At 42.1% G+C, this 20,684-nt stretch overlaps 1 protein-coding gene across 2 annotated transcripts in view; it reads left to right on the forward strand.

Annotated features, from left to right (window-relative positions):
- LOC128453927 (inactive phospholipase D5) overlaps window positions 1-19,377 on the forward strand; it is a 36,303-nt gene extending 16,926 nt beyond the window's left edge. For both annotated transcript variants that reach the window (XM_053437062.1, XM_053437061.1), the window contains 9 exons: window positions 3,381-3,517; window positions 9,557-9,743; window positions 11,415-11,523; window positions 11,737-11,864; window positions 12,942-13,139; window positions 13,710-13,846; window positions 14,022-14,187; window positions 14,310-14,400; window positions 15,268-19,377. In XM_053437062.1, coding sequence (XP_053293037.1) covers window positions 3,381-3,517; window positions 9,557-9,743; window positions 11,415-11,523; window positions 11,737-11,864; window positions 12,942-13,139; window positions 13,710-13,846; window positions 14,022-14,187; window positions 14,310-14,400; window positions 15,268-15,809 — 1,695 coding nt within the window. In that variant the 3' untranslated portion in view covers window positions 15,810-19,377. The remainder of the gene's footprint in view (window positions 1-3,380; window positions 3,518-9,556; window positions 9,744-11,414; window positions 11,524-11,736; window positions 11,865-12,941; window positions 13,140-13,709; window positions 13,847-14,021; window positions 14,188-14,309; window positions 14,401-15,267) is intronic.
- Window positions 19,378-20,684: the final 1,307 nt, after the last annotated feature.

Raw genomic sequence — 20,684 nt, forward strand, 5'->3', positions numbered from 1 at the left:
ACAATGAGGAAACACTCATTAAAGGATAATTGGGCCCCTGATATTCTTCTGTAGATGGAGTGGCTGTATGAGACCCTGTCGTGCAAGGTTATCTTTATCCAGATCGGCAACAAACTTTCTTGGATCCATTCTCGGCCGATGCTCCATCCTTCCAACGAGTTTTGGGGAAACCGACAAACAAACAAACTCCTTGGCAGAAATAATTATAGGCAAATTGACAATCACCACATTACCCGTCTGTTCTCAAACTGTGTAGAGCTGATATGTTTCCACATCACTTGAAGAGGAGCTGAACATGTCGAACCTTCAAAACAAAACAGAGAGCAGATTTAAAAGACCTGAGAAGGTTGGCAGAGACGATCGCTGTTTAATACATCATTAGAGGATATAAACATCCACCCACTCTGGCCTCTGTCTGAGAGACGGCAACATTGAGTGTGTGTGTGCGTGTGTGTATGTGTGTTTGTGTGTGTGTATGTGTGTTTGTGTGTGTGTATGTGTGAATCTGGCACTGTGCCATCCACCTTGCGCACCATTTAAAGATGGACCCCGGAGGTTTTAAAACAGCTGACGAGCTGAATCTCTGATTATTTATTTTTTGCAAGCCACTCAAGGCCATGTTTGCTTGTTGGAACGTTGGACGTAATTAACTGTAAACGACCAAAAGTTTTCTTTAAAGCGATGACATGGGAAGAGATGCAAAAATGATTGTAAATGTTTGCTTTGAAAACGAGTCAGGAGGGACTCACTGTTCTCAAGTTATTGATTTAGTGACCGTACAGTCGACTAGGCTATATATCAAGATGGAGGACAGGAAAGTCCTCTGGTGGCTGTTTGCAATTAAGGTCATAAACCCCGCCTCCTCCATGTTAGTGGACGGGACATGGACCGAACCAAAAAGTAAAAGTTCATGTTAAACCTCCCCTCAAAGATGGTTTGTCTTATCTTTGGTAGTTCTTATCACACTGATGTTTCTGTTTTCTGTGATAAGTTTGGTTTTAATAAATTATTTGATTCTCAACTCACGACTCTGAAGCTTAAGATGGAGTCAATCTGTATTCTTTTGTCCAACAGGAGGAGGTGGAGTTGCACCATCTTCCTATAAAGAAGTATGTTTATGGCGCTCACAGTATTCACAACCCTGGTATAGCTTTTACTTTTCTCTCCTATTTATTTGTGGCCATACTATGACTACATTTAAAGGGAGTATTTCTAAGCAGTTACTGTGAGGCAGACTCCTTCCTGTAATCGAAGGTGTATCGATCCAGAACTGTAGCTCCAGTGTCAGGTAACATCATCCCTCGTGCACGCTTTGAGTCTGACCTCTTCATGTAGCTGCCTCATATTATGCTCATACACATCTGGCCATATGTGAACGAAGCTCAAACACTGGAAATCCGAGAAGCTCTCAGTGCTCGTGTCTCCTACAGTTAAGACCTTCATCTGTACTTTCATTCCACTTCATCTGGCACAAGGTCCAACAGACGACTGACCATTTGGATTTAACCTGTGTGTTTGCAGCCTCTCTTGACAGACTGGTAGATTAATTCCCACCTACAGGCATCGATGTTATAGTAGCTAAACCAGTAACACACTAACACAACCAAAGCTTTAGTGTTTGTGTGGCCCATCGAGGTCGATGGTGTGTGATGTGGTGTTATTCTCTCTGGATGAGTCGAGCTGACTGTGCTAATGATCCTCTGTGTTCAAGGATAATTAGTTTTGACTCTTCTGCTGCTGCACAGAGGGATCAGGATGCTTTCGATACTGTTTCACAAATAGCTGGGGCGTTTCCCATCAGCTGTGTCACGTCTCCGGAAAACATCAGGGACTCACTATATTGAAAACATGAGTGAGAAGTGGACACCTTGACTCTAACTTACTTATTGTGTTATTGACTTTAAGGCTTAGGGTTTGATTTAATGAAATTAAATACATAATAGTGTTATTCTCATAGAAGATGCACTGGTTACCCTGATAAAAATGGGAACTAGAGGTTGTTTTAAATGTCGGTTTTGCCTAATATGTGCACATAAAGCAACTACAGCATGATTCATGGTTTAATGGTTATGTTTTGTTTTAACTTTAGACTGTGGTCTGGCTTACATGCTCAAAAGCACAAAATAAAACTTTACTTTATCAAGTCTTAAACAGCATGACGGTAAGGAAGCCCGTCTCATCACCACCACAAACATGTAAATGAGCTGATGTTGCACGTCAGACTGTGAAATGAAGGTGAGATGATTTGAACCTGCTGCTGTAAGTGTTTAAGGTGTTATAATAAAGGAGAAGATGCTAAATACTATTTATACTAGTTGAAGAATCCTTGAACTGGCACCATTTCATAACCAGGCATCACATCTTTTTTAGATGTGGTAAATTCACACATGCAAAACTAAAGGTTTAATTGCATTTTGATTGATGTGCTGTGTTCATGTGCTTGTCGAGCATCCTGAGGGGAGATTTGTCTTCATGGAAAGACACAAGCTACACAGAGATCAGCAGCACACGTCTCTGCCACGTCTACAAATCTCCGAGGAAACGTTGTCAAGAAGCACAAACACGTTCCCACCTTCTGTCAGTGAGAACACATCAGGCAATTTCACAGCCTCAAGATTTATTTTGGCTGATGAGTTTCAGTTTTTTTATTTCACACATGAGGAATGAGCCCAGGTCCCATTCTGGTGTAACGACCTGTGAGGAGGGCAGAGTAACATCAAAACAAAACAATGCTGTCATCGATATTTTATAGCTGAAGCTGCAGAACAATGAATTTTTTTTCTGCACACAACAACATTTAGAAACCAAAAGAATACTTACAACATTCACCTGCTGTGTAAGCTGATGAATGTTTAACTTTTAAAAGTTGTAGTGTTCACGCACATGAGATCAATTATACAATAAATTAATTAATTTTGGATAAATAACAAACTGTTCATTATTTAAAGAATTATGTAAAAACAAAATTTCAATATTTTAACCATTAAAATGGTCCTGTTTTAACATATTTCTTATTTATTTCTGAATTTCTTATTTTTAATGTGTTTCCATGCCTGCGTAAAGCACTTGGAGAGTCTCTAAATAACCTTACCTTCTCTTTCCTCTTTTCTTTCTTTTCATTCCTTGTGTGTTCCTAATATGAAATCATGGACTAGCAAGGTCACACGTGGTCCTTCCATATGTTTGCTTTGAATTCCCACCTGTATCATGTTATGACCTGCTGAGCTGTGCATTAAATCAGAGGACAGGTCACCTATAGAGCATGCAGCAACTGATAGGAGCCAAGGTCGGGGCACTTTGGCAATGTTTTTACAGTAAAGTGTTGAAGAGTAGAAAATAAACCGTGTAAATCAATCTGGCCTCGCCTCTCTTTCTTGCAGTCGCAGCAGAAGTGCATCGTGATCTTTGCCTTGGTCTGCTGCTTCGCCGTGCTGGTGGCCTTGATCTTCTCAGCCGTGGACGTTTGGGGCGAGGACGAAGACGGGATCACAGAGGAGAACTGCAGCAGGAACTGCAGGTGAGACGTGCAGCACCCCCCACACGTACAATTCATGTTGTGTGGATCCTTCATCACAAGTTAGGGCCTTTACGTGAGAAGTTTGTGAACAGTCTGGTTTGAAGTGACAGAGAAAGCAAAGAAAGTAGTATTTCATGTCATCTCTCTTCTTTAAATCATTGAGTATCTGCTCAAATTGATCTCTTGATCCCTGATGGTAGCTTCTAAGAATGAAAACCATAGTTACCTCCACCAAAGAGGTTGTGTTTTCACCCCTGTCTGTTTGTTTGTTTGTTGGTTTGTAAGTAAGATTACACACCAACAGATTTCAAAATTGGTGAAAGGACGAATTGTGGGTCAGAGAAGAAGACATACAATTTTGGTGCAGATCTGTATCAAGGGGCGGATCCAGCATTGTGTGATATATCAGCAGTTTCACTTTTTTCTCCCAGGGAATAATTCATAGATCTTGATTAAGAATATCAGACATATTCAGTGAACAGATTTCTATGAGAGTGTGGAAATTGGTGCAGCTTCATTGAATCTAAGGGGGCTGTTGGGCCTTGGCAGAGGTCTCGGCTCTCTGAGTGCCATTCAGATTGGATTTGCCTTGGCCCTGCTGTGTTGCACCAGCTTGTATTGCAAGAAACAAATTGTTATTTCAGTTTTGAATATCAAGCAATCCCAGTGCAATGTTGCAACCCAGCCCCCACAGGCACCAGATAAAACCTGCAGACTTTTTAAACAAAGCTTGAATTAATGTACAGGGCATGCAGAGGTAAAATAATGTGGCAACGCCAAAATATGACAAATCTGTTCCTTCCTCCGCCTCATTACTGTAGCTCCCCCACTGTCCTGGAGTGATCACCAGGCTGTTCTCAAAGTTTCTTTCTACCAGAAACTTGCAAGTTGCCACAGTCTATCAATGTGGAGTCTCCCGAACGCAATCTGCGTTCTCCGTCACCACGTCCGACTGGTTCCCCTCTTTTCATTCAAGGTTCTGTTCCTCCTGGAATTACCTCTCTCTTTCCTTTTCACTATGTTTGAGCACAAAACTCTCTCTTCTTCCCCAAATGAGTCATTTAACAGCCTTGCACAGAACTCAGTCAAGCATCCTTCTCTTTCACTGAGAGTTGAAAGTGTGATTCCAACTTGTAAAGCTGCATTTGCCTCCTCCGAAGGACCCCTAGAGCTTGGGGGGGAAGAATGAGACATAAATGCGAGGCTAGAGGAGAGATGATGGGGGGGGGGGGGGGGGGGGTGAACCTAATCAAAGGAGAAGAAGAGCAGGATCTGGGGGTCGGACTGAGTGAGAGCTGAATAGATCCATCTGCTGTTATTGGCTATCTGTCACAGATGACAGGGTTCCTCAGCTCCTGACTTGACTCCAAACAAATTTTGCAGTGTGTGGTCAGATTCCATGATTAGATTATATGATGTGACATGCATCATATGAAAGACCTATAAGTCATGCACGTGTAACACAATGAATGATTTTATTCCATATTTTTTATTCCAATGATGGATGACCATGTGACACGTTTATAATAAGGTGCAGCGAGCCTCGCTCCTGCTCACTTGATTTCCTGAAGGTGTTTGAGTCATTAAGGAAAATGTGTCATTTCTTTCACCAACTATGAAAAATGAACCAGTGATTAGGTTAAAATGAAATACAGGGTATTTTTTTTTTAATGAATGATGTAATTACAGAAGGTCGACCTCCTGCTGACTTGGTCTGTGACCTTTTCTCTCCTTTCAAAGGCCACATGATGACTCAGCAGCTTTTCTTTGCACACAGCCAGTTGTTTTGTTGTGTAGTTAATGTTGACTGAGCTACTTCATATATAATTGCACTGAAACCTCCTTGGTCTTAGTGTGTTTGTTGCATGGTTATTGGGGGCAGTCGTTGCCCTCTCGTCTGATTTGACGCCAGCCTGATATTTCCCCAGTGGACACGTGTAATTTCCTGGTATCAGAGGCCGATAAGCAGGTTAGTATTGATCTACAGTTGCCCGGTGGAATAGCAGAAACCATGTGTGGAGAACCAGACTTAACTCAACCATGGAATGTGTTTGACTTTGAGCACCGCCTGAGCAGTCGGCTGCTTCAGGATCGGATATAGCACCTGACAAATATCACTGAGAGCAAATGTGCTTATCGCTAAAGGATGTTAAAAAAGGTCAGGGTGGGTCCTCCAGCTCGTTTCCTCCAACAGAAAACAGCTGATTGTAAAGATTACAAGGTCGTGTACATTTCATCAGGTGGCAAAGCAGGCAAAGGCCAGCTAATGGCAGTTAGTTGGTTTTAATATTTAATACAAACTAATCTTTACCTTATCATAAATGTCCTCTTAATAAACAACCAAGTTACAACAAGAAAACCTCAAAAATAAAGCTGGTGCAACAGGTTAAAGAAAATCACTGCACAAACAATTTCAGACTCCAAAAACCTCATAAAGGAAAAGAGAGAGAGTGACCCTTGGGGACCCGAGGGGCTCAGGCCGGGTCGAGCTATCCACACTCTATTGTGAGACTTCTTGGTATATACAATACAGCTGATTAAAAGGTCCGGGTTTTGTCCATGCAAACTTTGGACCACCACTCATGTCCCCAAACACCCAGAGCAGGAAATGTGAAGGACAAACTTGGTAATAACTGAACAATCAGTTCAAATCAGAGGTTCAAGTTTCAGATAATGGATTGATATTCATTTTCTAAGTGTGTTTCCCATGATGTCAGTTTGAATCTGGACTATTACCTATGAAGTGAGCTGCACACAGGAAGCAGACCTGCAGCTGCTCCTGTGTCACACACATTCATGATCTGGTTGCTGAACACTCGGAGCTCAGGGCAGCCAATGAGAGGCTGGATGATTATCAGGTGTCAGGGGCTGAATCTGCTGAATGAATGATTTTCAACATGATCCCGTTCTGTTTGTTACTCTACGAGCTACAACAGCAACACAAGCATATGGAGGTAATTGGCTTAACGACGCCAGATTACACTGACATGCTTTAGTGATTCATATGTAGCAGTTATTGTTTATTTATTATGTAAACTCCTGGGGTCCCATCAGACCCATTAGTTGGCTGATAGTTACACCAGTCAGGAGCAGCAGAGGAGAAATCAATAGAAACAACCAGTGCATCCCTGATTTCTCACCTTTTAGTACCAAGGCCCACGTCTGACTGCTGGAACTACTCAGAATCACCATTCATCACAGTGAAGCCATTAGAGCGGGCCGAGAGGAATTCTTTTGACAATAAGATTACCGCCCCTCCTCTTCAGTCTGGCTTCCATCCATCCTTGTTCTTCACGCACTGTAGCTGCCCTAGTTTTCGCTGTCTGTTAAAAACAAAGGATCTATACTGTGCGTGAATGATAATCCTCTCTGTAATTTCATTTCCGCTCACCCTGTTGGTTTCCTTGTGTCTTTTCTCGGCGTGCAATCTTCGAGCCAAACAGAGGATTATCCTGTGAAAGGCCTCGGTATAACGTGCACCATCTTTACCTGCGATTCTCCCAAACTTTACTGGCCATTTACTCGAGTAGAAATTAGCATGTCATCCTCACGGAGGGCGCGAGTCCTACAGTTTGACCCTTGGCCACTTTCCAAAGCCTGACCGAGCTCTACTTTATCCAAGGAATGTTGTACAGCTGGCAACCTGCCTCTCGATGTGATGCCAGGACATTATCACCTGCCGCACACGCTCCCGCCGCTGTGCCCTTGAGTGAAGCGCTTGCTAGACCCTGAGCTGTCACACCTCGTCCGACCCTGTGCTGCTACTCGGAGGGAGAGCTGTGATCTATTTGGTATTACCTAGTCCTAACAGGGGGGAGTCCACCGAGGGGGAGACGGACCATGTTTTATAGCCAGAAGTTAATGGGGGGGAATGATCCTTGTTTCTAAGATGGTGATGTAAACTATTGAATATGTGATGCAGTTATTTCTATCTTAGCCAATGACGTCGACTTTACGGTGAGCTCTCAAAGTTTTTAACCTGTGAAAAGATTTGATCAGTTTCTTTCTTCGTGTCCTATGGTCGTCTCATCAGAACTATTGGCTACACGGTGGCTTCCTCCCACAGACCAGAGACATGTAGCCTGGTTTAACTGGAGGCTGTGGTTCATTTCCCAGGGGTGTGAATGTGAGGCTGGGACCCATCAATAATAAGTGGTATGAATAATGGACGGAGGATCGGAGACATGATTCAAAATGAATGATCTTACCTTGACTTCTGCTAGATGTGTAAATAGGGAACTTTATGTGGTTATATGTCAAAAAAATTGTTCCTAGTTAACCATGGAACAAAATAGATTTTATTAATGTTACTTGAACAGAACTTTTAGTATTGCTCCAACCTTATTCTTTAGAGGAAATTTGAAACATATTAAGTATGTTCTATTCTCTTCTATTTTTCATGATTTGGACAAAATAAGGAGCCAGTCAAACTGTCCTGAAATGAGAGAAACAGTTTTAGGGTTGAAGCTTCCTTTTCTTTTTGTAGATTAAAGAAATAAATCATGTCACTTGACAGGTTTTATCAGGTTTGCAGCACATGACTTCATCTCGTGACCAACCAGCAAATCTAATTGACCTTTCAGTCATAATGACATCACGTCCATGTCTGCAGTGATGATACTAATGCTAGTGCTGGTATTGTGATGATTAGATTTCAATAGTTCCATGTTCAGATATTAATATAAAGATGTAGTTCGGCGTATCCACTGATTCACTGCTCCAATTCCCACTTCCAGAATGATCTGCATCAGAGTATGGATCATCTGTCAGAGGCACCTGGAAAGTCTGTGCTCTGGACTGAACCCCGTGGAGCTCATTTACCATAACATGTCTTACTATAATCCCCCCCCCCCCCCCCCCCCCCCTTCACATGGAAACAAATAAATTCAGGAGCAGGATTGGTTTTGTCACCTTCCTGGAAACTTAATCGAGGACAGAAGTGCCGCGGAATTTATGTCTGAGCTGGTCACACAGGCTGATCCCCCCCTCCCCACCCCCCCCCACACACACACACACACAACCCCCACACACAACCACCTTCATATTTCTCTGTTAAAATCCAGTTGGCACAATCAATTTCTACGAGCCTGAGACAGAAACAATGCGGTAAGCGTTGGAGCCTGATAAAAGCCTGAACGGTTCTGTGTGACTGCAGATCAGGGGCCTGGGGTAATTCAATTTGTTGACTCCCGTGGTAATGTCCGTGTCATTGTCAAGCATCCCAGTGGAGTAAGATGGGAGACGGGAATCCATTAGGGAGAGGAGAGAGTTGCAGTTAGCCAGACAACTTGACTTCACACCTCGGCAGATATTCACAGGGATGATTACAAAAGATTAAAACGCTAAAACAGTAAATGTTCCACATCGTTTACCATCCAGGTCAGGTGGTGCGCTTTGACGATAAGCAGATGATCTCAATGATACAGCGATTCTCTGCCTCATATTACCTATATGTTCGTGAACCCCTTTACATTATGTATGTGTTTATGTGTTATGGCTGCTGAAACCACAGCATGTGACTGCAGACTGCTGATGATGACATTAAAACGCACCGTGTGAGAGCAGAGCGAGTGGAAACCAACGAGAAAACAGCAAAAAAATAAACTTTTCCCTGACTAGGTGAAACTGAATCCACGCTGCTGACGTCTCTGAACATCAACCTTCACGTCTTCTCAGGCTCAGCCATCGGCAACGTGTGCAAGAGTTTAATAACGCTGAGGGCACGGCGCTGTGGAAATCTGGATTTCTCTCATTAAAATAACGATCCAGAGACCGAGTAGGAAAGTCTTTTTAGCTGATTCGAATATCACCATTAACACTCGAGCTTCTAATAATTCTGCCCCTACTGTAAACAGATAACTGCTTTGTGACAGACCATGAACCTCATATTCATTTCTTCAGCATTCTTCCACCAACAAGCCTCCATGGCCTCTCCTAATGATGCTTTTTGTCTTTTTGCATGTTTTTCATGTAACCATTATGTAAATACGTTTTCCCTCTCATCTTCTTTAATCGGTTTTCTCTCATTATTTTCCGCAGAGTCGTGCTTGTTGAGAACATCCCAGAAGACGTCTCCTTCCCTGACAATGGTACAGCCCACGTCCCTCTCTCGGTGGGCCTGTACAGTTTATTGGACCGGGCCATCAGGGTCGTGGAGATCGTCTCGCCGCTGTGGCTCCTCAATTCCTCCGATTATGAATCCAGCTTCCAGCCGGCGGCCAGACAGGTAAAACCAGAGGAAGCCGACAGACACTATAAATGCTGCTCCTGTTTTTTACTGCTTGCTCTTCTCCCTCTATGAATGACTTTGTCTCCTCTATATAATCAACAGTTGTGGCTGAGATTATATTGCTAATACTACTAATATTATATACATCATCATTACTTATGGCCTATCATAAGACATATAGATTGGTAATGATGCTGAAAAGTCTATGAAGTATTTTACTTTGGTGGATATATAGTGTTAACTATTGCACATTTAATATTGTGGAACTGCTGGGAACGTGCTAAATGTTGCCATGTCATGTAATGCACAAGTTAGCATATCTCAAGTCAATGGTGTAACCTCATCCGCCAGTTACTCAGTTATTTTTACCGAGCTGCTATGGTTCTTGTGGTCAAGCCAAAAAAGTCAAAGCTTCCCAGAATGCAACAGGGAATCATTCATGGACATTAATCTATATTTATGCATGACTGCAACATCACTGATGTTATTAATGCTGTTATGATATTGTTGTTTGTTCTGTAGCATCCCCACATTCTCATCCCTGGTTATTTCAGTCAGCATTAAAAGCAAACATGTCTGAGTCGTGAGTGTCAAGGTTTGTCAGATGTGAGCTCAGAGCTTTTGTTGTTGTTGTTGTTGTTGTGCTGATGTTCAGCTCTGAGAAGCTATTGAATATTTACATTGCCGCCCTTTGTATTTGAGTAGGAGTATAAATTAGTGAATTGGGGATATTCATGAAATGTAACTCAACTATCTCTGAGCTTTTTTTCGAGTACAGTCACATTTCAACACGGATAATGTGACAGAAAAGCCATAGATATTGGATTTGATTATCAGTGAGGAGGCTAAACAGGCGCCATAATTTAATTGGCCATATTTGGAAAGGTCGTTCAACTACAAGATGTTTTTCTGCTCCAGCCGAGACACAGGATAATGTCAGAGTAACAAAGAACTGACAGTAAGATCTATGTGAAAGGCGGCAAACAACCCACTGGGTGGGAAATGAGCAACTGCCCTTTTAAAATGGTATTGCCAGTCGGGACTAGTTTCAGGCTGATTGAAGCGAACTATTCATTTTGGATGTGCGATATTGGAAGTTGCCTGGAGGGTTTGACCAGGCTTTGTACACAAACACACACACACACACACAGACAGACACACACGCACACACACACTGCTTCTGTTTTAAGAAATGGAGAATGTCAGGGCTAATGAAAGCCTGAGGCTCTGGATTGGAACGTAATGGCTCCTTCAGAGGCCTCAGAGCAGAGAAGGGCTAATGGTCTATCAGCCTCCGGCAATCTCTCCACAAACAGTTGCCAAATGAAAAACCACTTCATCGAGAGGGAGACTGGACCAGAAAATGTAATATAGTGTAGCCTTTAGTGGAAAGGCAAAGTTTAGTGGAAGTGTGGATGCTCTTGTAACAGGAAAGTGCAATGGAAGTCTCAAAGTGGTTTGAATATCTTGAGAACTGTTGATGTATTGTTAAGGGCCCAGGGACGTGCAGTATGGATGTGATTTGGACATGTGACACATTCATTATCAATAAACTTTAATAAACAGACGACCAGCGCTCTGAGTGACAATGTCAATCGCAGCAACAGCACGTTCACAACAACGGTGTGTGGATCTGAAGTGACAGCGGCTCTGATGTGTTTCCATCAGGGCCGGGCTCTGCTGTCCAGGCTTCAGGGGCTCAAAGCAAAAGGAGTCCAGCTGAAGATCTCCAGCGGGATGATCGACTCCACCGAGCTCAAGACGCTCGCCAGACACAGTCAGTGACTCTCTCTCTCTCTGTCTCTCTCTCTCTCTCTCTCTCTCTCTCTCTCTCTCTCTCTCTCTCTCTCTGCATCTCTCTTTTCATCTGTCTGTCTGTCTGTCTGTCCTCTGTAGTCCTCCCCTCGTCTCTCATGTATCTGACTGTATTTCAGCCTCTGTCTTTGCTTTTCTTGCTCATCTCTTCTCTCTCTCTCTCTCTCGTGACCAGATGCTGAGGTCCACTATGTGAACATGACAGCGCTGACCAAAGGTCACCTCCTCTCCTCCTTCTGGGTGGTCGACAGGAGACACTTCTACATCGGGAGTGCAAGCATGGACTGGAGATCCCTAGCCACTGTATCCAATACCTCACTATATACAGAAATACACACTACATAGTGAAGTGCAGATTTTTAACTGTACTGACACACATTTAGAAAAATTGTTACCAAAGTAAATCTTAATGTAAAACCTGTGTTCTCATTTTGTATGGAGATTTAAGTCAGGGCATGCAAGGTGGTGGCATCCCAAAATAGAAAGTGGCCATTCTTTCATCTCCCTCTTCAAAGCTGGGAATCATTGGTTCATTAAAATGCAGCTCCATCCATCTTCAGACACCCACAGATACCAGAGGCCCTGGCTTAGGAAGATGAATTGCAGGGAGGCTCAATGAGGCCAACATAACTTATCTGGACCTGGAGTGTTTTATTCTGTACAACTAAAAGTAGTAATTCCAAAATAACTTTTATACATGTAAAGTTATACAATTCAGTATTACTGCTTCTCAAGTCAGAATCCAATTATTTCCAAATTACATGGATGTGTTTTAGGCAGCTGGACAATAAGAAAATCCATGTTTGATGTTTTTTCCTTATGCCCATCAGTCTGTGAAGAGTCACATCAAGGACAGTATCTTTAGTCTATTCCGTGTGCATGTTGGTCTGTTTTGAGGGAGATAAAGTAGGTTGTATTAAATTTGACTGAACTAAGTGGGATCTAAACTCAATTAGGGACAATTTGCTCATAGCGGGGAATGGGAGTGAATGAGAGAATGAGAAGGACATTTTAAAAAGGACAAGTTAAGAAACGCTGCCGAGGGAAAAGACAGAAAAATGAGAACAGAGAGAAGAACCAGGGCATTGTCTTGTCACTCATAGCTGGTGAAGGGATAATTGGATGAGACCACATGGACTTTACATAAGAAGGTGTATGTTGAGTATGTGGGTGAATGGGTGTCTTTAAGTAAAACACAGCAGAAAGGTGAAGACACCTGTGAAAGGAAATCTAATGGGAATGTTGATGGAGATGATGGACAGCATTTTTTGCCGCTGATGGTGAAAGTAATGGTGACAGTGTTCAGGATATTTAGATCACATGACTGCTGGTTGTCTCCGTGCTGATGGGGATCTAACACAATTTGTTTTTGCTCTCCAGAGGAAGGAACTGGGAGTGCTGGTGTACAACTGCAGCTGTCTGGCTCTGGACCTGCACAGAGTGTTCAGCCTCTACTGGGGGCTCCAATACAGAGACTTCATCCCCTCCTTCTGGTCCAAGCGTCTCTTTGCCCTTTACAACAAGAACGCTCCTCTGGACTTCACTCTCAACAGCACCAAGGCTCAGGCCTTCATCTCTGTGAGTCACAACATTAGGTCACTTTGACTATTACAAAATTGTTAAAGACTGGAATGGCACTCAGAAGAGGAGACACCTCCAGCAAGGCCCACCAGTCCCCTTAAATTCAATCAAGTTTGACCAAATTGTGCATACTCATAGATATCAGTCCAATTTAATTTGCAGATTAAAGAGAAAAACAACATTCATGAATGATTCTCTGGGAAATTGACAAAGGTTGAAAAATGAATTCATTTTGTATTCATCTCACGTGAATGTGTAACACACTGAGGTGCAGCAGTCATATCAAGTGGAGGCGACCACCAGGTGGGAGAGAACATTATTCACACGCAGCGCCTCCGCAGGACGTGGCTGCTTCCTGGAGATGAGCGATTGGTGCAGGATTAATATCGATACAAAAACACACACGTACAGTTAAACATGGAGGCTTCACTTGGACAAAAAGACACAAGCGTGTAAAACAGAGGAAGACAATTGAATCCTTGTGGTCCTTTGTAAAGAATGATAGTTAAGTATTATCATAACTAATAAGATAATCAACGTCTTTCCTCTTCCTCTTCTTCTTGACAGAGCTCTCCGGATGTTTTCATCCCTAAAGATCGTACCAACGACCTGGGAGCCATTTCCTGGATCATCCAAGAAGCTCGCCATTTCATATACATCTCCATCATCGATTACCTGCCCCTGGTCAGCAGCACCGCCCACAAGTTAGACCCCTCTGCCGCTGCACCAGCTGCTTGCTTTGGGATGATTTGACTGGCGTCTATCATCCAAAGCTTGAATGCAATGCTTTGAGTCAAGTGATTAAATTCTGTGTATGCCTTCTGGCTATGTGCCGACAGTTGTGTGTGTGTGTGTGTGTGTTTGTGTGTCTGTGCCAAGGTACTGGTCTCGTATCGATGGCCTCATCCGGGAGGCTCTGATCCTGAGGAGGGTGAGGGTGCGTCTGCTGATAAGTTGCTGGGAAAAGACTCAACCACTTACTTTCAACTTTATCTGGTCCCTGAGGAGTCTGTGCATGGAGCAGGCCAACTGTTCCCTGGAAGCCGTGAGTACAAGGCTGCTACGTACTATTTACAACTCCGAAGATACACTTCATCAGCGCTCACCGCACCACTGTATGCCTGTGTGTGTGTATTTGGGTGTGTGTGTTTGTGTTTGTGTGTGTAGAAGTACTTCAACCCCAGGGTGCAGAGGGATGGCAGCCTCCAGGGAATAAACCATAACAGGTTTATGGTGACTGACCGAGCCATTTATTTAGGTGAGCTCATCCTCTAGATGTTATTACCCTGTCCCCTCTCACCTCATGCAGATCTAATTTTCAGTCGGCTAGAAGGAGCCGCTCTGCATTTCGGGAAGTAATATTGTTTGTTCAGGGGAAATTAGATGAGGTTGATACCACACTGATTTCCCTGTTCAGATAGAGCTCGGAGGAAATTAGCCTAGCTCAGCATTACTTGGGGCAGGTGGAAACAGCTTGTAGCTCACACCAAAGCAAAAACAAACAAATACCAGCACCTCAAATGTGTTTATTTTCTTAATCACTTACTCTGCCAGTGCTTAAGGAAGTTAAATCATATCTGTTCCAGTGCAGTGCCTGTTCCAGTGAACCTGTCTGTTTGGTACGTGCTGTTGGCTCGTCCCAATCCCAGTCGCCGCCTCTACAGAGCACCGGTCACCTCCTCATTCAAAGTGTATTAATATAAAACATTCCACGTGTCTAAATAGCACAGAATTCAACACTTCACTTCCTTGGCCCCTTAACAACATGAGTCACGGGTGAAGCCGGGAAGATGAACAGTTCTCGAGATATACGAGCTGCAGACAGACAGAGAACATTTTCCGGAATAAGTATTGTAAGATATGTAAATATATATGTAGTAAGGGGACTGCAGAGTATATTTTTTAACTTTTTCTCTTTGCTTCCAGTCTTAATGTTAAGTTAAGTTCATCGACTCATGGTTCCAGCTCCAGTTGTATCGATCTTTCCATCAAACTCTTGGAAAGGAATCGATTTTCCTCATAGGGCAGAATGGTCTATTGACTTACAGCTTGATTTTTATTATTTGGGGGCGAGATATTAATTGTGTCTACATAAAACCGTCGTGACTAATTTGTTTCCTGACAGGTAACCTTGACTGGGTGGGGAATGAGTTCACCTTCAATGCCGGGGCCGGCCTGGTGATCAGCCAGCCAGAGGGCGTCGAGGACAGGAACTCCACGGTGGTGGAGCAGCTGCGGGCGTCGTTTGACAGGGACTGGTTTTCACGTCACACCCGCTCCCTGCAAGCCAACAAGATCCCCGTCTGCATCAAGCACCAGATCAACAAGCTGGTGCCGGTGAAAGACGGCCACATGGACAATGGGCCGATGCCGATCAGAACAGGCCAACACGATACCGCACCTGTACCAATGAGAAACAGTCACAAAGATGACGGGCACACGCTGGTGAAAACGAGGCACCACGATGACAAAATGAATCACCAAGGCTTCGCAGATGGACTCGTGCCAATTATAGAGAGTTATCACGAGACGGTACAAGTTAAAATCAGTGACCTTGATAATATTCAGCTGCAGAACGAAGGTGGCTACCAAGACAATCCAATGGATCCGCCCAGTCAGTCAGCAGAGAGCAGCGGCAGCAGAGAGATGACCAACAGATCCCTGTGACCGCCCAGATGGATTCCTCTTCACTGAATGTCTCGAGGAAGGCTCTTTCCCAGTGACAGTGGACTTACATCACTGGGTCTTTGTAGCATTTTATTATTGTTATTTTGTAGGACACTGAAAAAAGAGGATTGAAGTAACATCTGGGTTGTGGGACTTGGTGTACGTGGAAGAACTCAGGAAGGAGAGGAGACGCCCCTCTGCGGTCTGGCACTTTTTAATCTTTAAGAATGAAACCAAAACTTTGGTGAAGAAGAAACGATGATGGAGACACTGAAATGACCGTACTACTTATTTTAACTTCTTGATGAGCAAAGGAGACATGTGAAATAATTGTTATTGTATGTGACTGAACCTTTTCATGGCCGTCACCATTGATCACCCTTTAAAAGGGGGAAAGGTAACTGCATTTCTGTGCAGAGGTGGGAAGCATCTGAGGACATGTAGCTTCACGAGCTGAAGGTAGCATTCAAGATAGAACTCCGCCGGAGATTTATCACACAGCTTTTCATGCTGTGGATCTCAGATACACAGACTGAGAGTAGTGGTTTGGTCTGGTGTAAATCATTGACAACCTCAAGTACCACCGCTGGTCAGTTTAATCATTTTCGTCACTGGCCACAAAAAGACAAACTGATTTGGTATTAAAACGTATAAGGAAGTTATATTTATTTCCATGATTTTTAAGCATCTACACATATGAGCCAATATCAGTTTTTTACACTCACTACTGAAGTGAACATTGCCATTAGTGTTGCAACTTGTTTTTTGTGCTAAGCTCTAAAGGGATTGATCAAGTCACGTCCACCGTGTGTAGAATTTAGAGGCACACACAGCAGAGGAAGATGCAGATTACGACCAAATGATTTCTTCTTGCCTCACTATCCCCTGGCGAGCTTGTTGAAAAACCAATGGTTGCCTTCAGGAATAGGAAGTGGTAGTGTCCATTCTTAGATACTGTATAAACATGAGGCTATACAATGGGCGATTTAATATCAAAGTTTAATTCTAAGCTGATTGAAACAAGAATCTTTGTTGCAGGAAGTTACACACATTAAAAGTCTTAAGTCCACTTCCTAAATTACAACGTCACACCAAAACTAACCAGATCATCAGACACACTGGAGCTTTAGTGCCACAAACACTAAACTCTGTACAGACCCAGTGGATCATATATCTCTCCCCTGCAGGACGGTGGACTTTAAAATCTTCTTTTCTTGAGGTCATAATTGAATCAGACAATACACCTATTCTGCTGTGTTAACAACACACATCTTATGGCCATTGGAAGATTACAGCCTTCATTACAATATTTCTCCCAGGAGGACGAGGAGCTATTGATCTGAAAAAGGTCCTTAGAGAAAAATCATTACTTGTTCCATATACAAATCCGAGGAAAAGTCGAGAAGCTGAATGTATATCTATCGTTTCCTTTCCAATGAAATGTTGTGACTCGTTGAACCAATACACAAGGAGCAGTTTGAAAAAGGGGCCAGAGGGTCTCTGCTCTCAGCCAAATCAATACGATGAATTTTTAAAAGAGCTTGACAGTTTAACCTCAAGGACACAGTGGCCTGTAATGTCATCCCTGTGGCTGAATATATATTACCTTTAACATGTGGAGCCAGAGCTAAATATACAGTATCGGTAGTAAAGAGCAGGTCATTTAAGCTTGTGGCAACTTTCATTTGCATTTTTTTGGAATGGCTGCATGTCAGTTTAAGACCTTTACACACTCAAATATACTTTGTGGGTTTATAAGGTTGAAGCATTGTTTAATTTCCAAAGCCATTAATCAAGGACACATTAACAGAGAGGGCTGCATAGTGGGTTTAATCAACCCCGGGCATGGGTGTTATCACTAATTAACTGGGTGAATTAAATAATTTTATTCTGCTGTCAAACTGAAGATATGCGTCAGAATGTAAAGCAGGCTTCGCTGTAATCTGTCATTGTTGTTGAACAGTACTGAGCTGAAACAATGGATTTTTTTAATTAACATAAAAGTAATTTGTAGCAACTCTGATGATTTTACTCTAAAATGACAAAAAGATATCCCAGGTGACAGCCTTTCTAATATTATTATTGTTTTCTGATATTTTACAGACCGATTAATTAATTGATTAATCAAAAAATGTGTATACACCTTAATTATAATGGATGCAATGATCTCAAGCAGACCTTACATTATACAACACCTGGTTTTTTGTTTTTGGTGTTTCCAAAGAATTGATGTACCCTATTTACAAGCCAGTACAGTATACACCCGTCAAATGTAAGCCTCTATACAGACTCAGTCAAGAAATACTATCTTCCCTATACTTATATCTACAGACAAGCAGCTGAATCACAGTCACGGTAAAAGAAAACACAACTAGAATCTGGTCGTGATGGATAACTTCTGCCATCTAGAGGACGTCAAGAGAAATAAACTTCTCACGTATTATGACATGTTTTTCAAAATAAGCCTTGATTAAGTTCACGTGTTGGTTTGCAACTACAGTTTGTGTCAGTTTATATAAAATGCAGCAGCTTGGGAATGTTATACTATATTGAGAGTTTCTATTTTGTTGATATCAGGAGATAAGATGTGAAGATAATATACAAAACACGAAAGTATAATCATATAACCTAATAACAACTATTAAATGTTCAATTAAAACATGCAAACAAATTTAATTTCACTTTATTTTGCTGCTGTAGTAATTTCCTGAGACACAACCATGAATCCATCCATATACTGATCCATAAGTGAGACACTAATGCTGATGTAAAGCAAATACAACCACTAGTCATTCGTAAAAAAGTCCCTTCATGCAGAATGAGTCAAACGTGAAGATTCTCATCTCAATGACAACATCCACATAGTTTCTTGTAGAGCACCACGTCTCCACGCTGTACTGCTTGTGAACTGACAGCCTGTCTGTAGTTTGATTCTCTACTTAATGCTGCTATTATATATTATAATCATGATGGGGCATGAATGCTGCTAATACGCCTGTACCCAGGTCTTGTTTACTTCCTTCAAAACTACGTTGATCTTTATAAACAGTGACTATTTTATAGTTTGCATGGACCGGGACATAACCTTTAAAGACATGTTTTCAATGTAGAGTTACTGTCGCTCTGGAAACAGAGAACACAGATACCTAGGTTTGAAATCAGCTATGGTTTACAATCTGATACAAGAAAACAAAGATGGTTGTTTCTGTGTGACCTGTTGTGCACTGACGTCTGTATTTCATTCCAGTGAGACGGCAGATATGTCAAAGTAGATGGGATGGAGACATATGCATATTTAAACTGGATGATGCTCACTGTAAAAGCTTTTTTAATGTCGCCTACCTTTATTCTGTTGAATCCTCTTCGGCATGACTGTTGCTTGCATGCCCCGCCTTTATGAACAGTGCACAGTAGCTATGAGCCTTTCTAGAGATGATGATATTATGGAATCTTATTTACCTTTAAAAATACAGACGGAATGTATATTTATTGAACATCCTTGTTAATGCACACTACTGAATTATATGATCCCTACATTTTTACTCTTAATAAAAAATAAGGAATCTTGGCTTTTAGATTGTCTGTGTTTTTTGTTGTGTGTGTGTGTGTGTGTGTGTATGTGTGTGTGTGTGTGTGCGCTGACTAACACTGATTGACACAAAGGATGTTGATTAAAGTGAAGTGGCTTACCTCAGAAGTTAATCCTGAGTGCAGTACTACATTGTGGCTGTCATTCTGGGGGCCAATAGGCTGAGTGGTCAGGCCTCGGGGCAGGTAGCCATGTTACTGCAGGAACATGTTGGCTGATTTTAGACAAAATTATTAATAAAAAACTGTAATATTCATACCTGAAGGTGTTCACAGTCAATATATCAAAGCTGCAGCCATTGAGTGACAGATGACAAACATCTTTAGGGTTATTTGATATTGTTATATATGTTTCTATAGACAACTTTACAGTATTTACAATTATGAACTGTCTGTGCATCTCCATCCTTATTGAGGAGATAAAGAGAAGGAGGGAAGAAGTGAATAAAGAAAACATAGTAAAGTTTAACAGAGCTGTTACTTTTAAGTGAATTCTTATGTTTCAGGTTCCAGGGTTGGAACAGTTACTAATAAAAGAAAAATCGGTAAATTGCTAATAAAGTTCAGCAGCAATGAGGATGCAGAGTTTACATTTTTCTTCACAATAAAATAACTTGCACCTGTCTCAAGTTCTTTTTAAACTTCGACAGAAAACCCCAAAATGAAATCAAAACATCTTTATATCATTAACCATAATTAACAAGTCTTAAAGAGGATGACGTGGATACTTTCCAACAACAACTCACCTGTGAGACACAGAGAATCTCAGCATGTACACTTCTTCATCCTCCACGGGCTCCATCCACCCAGGTGAGGGCGGAAGTGTCCCCACAGGCTCCACTCAGCCAGGTGAGGGCGGAAGTGTCCCCACAGGCTCCACTCAGACAGGTGAGGGCGGAAGTGTCCCCACAGGCTCCATCCAGCCAGGTGAGGGCGGATGTGGTGTGTTCATCATTGATGTAGTTGTTATACAATTAGGTTTGTTTTGAAAAATGAATTAATTTTATATTGATTTGACCCAATTGTTTTATTCATGTCTAACTAACTAATCGTTTAACTAACTAGTTATATTTTTGTTTTGAGGGCATACATTTTGTTTTTACAGATGACTTGAAAACATAAAGTAACTGGTGCATTGAAGACAAGTTCCGGCAGATTACAAACAGTTGTTATGTTATGATGTGTTATGTTATGTTTCTTATGTTGTGTCATGTTGTGTTATGTTTTGTTATGTTTTGTTATGTAAACTGATGTGATTTTATGTTCTACTCTATTCTATTCTATTCT

The sequence above is a fragment of the Pleuronectes platessa genome, chromosome 12, assembly GCF_947347685.1.
Source record: "Pleuronectes platessa chromosome 12, fPlePla1.1, whole genome shotgun sequence".
Classification (NCBI taxonomy): Eukaryota; Metazoa; Chordata; class Actinopteri; order Pleuronectiformes; family Pleuronectidae; genus Pleuronectes; species Pleuronectes platessa.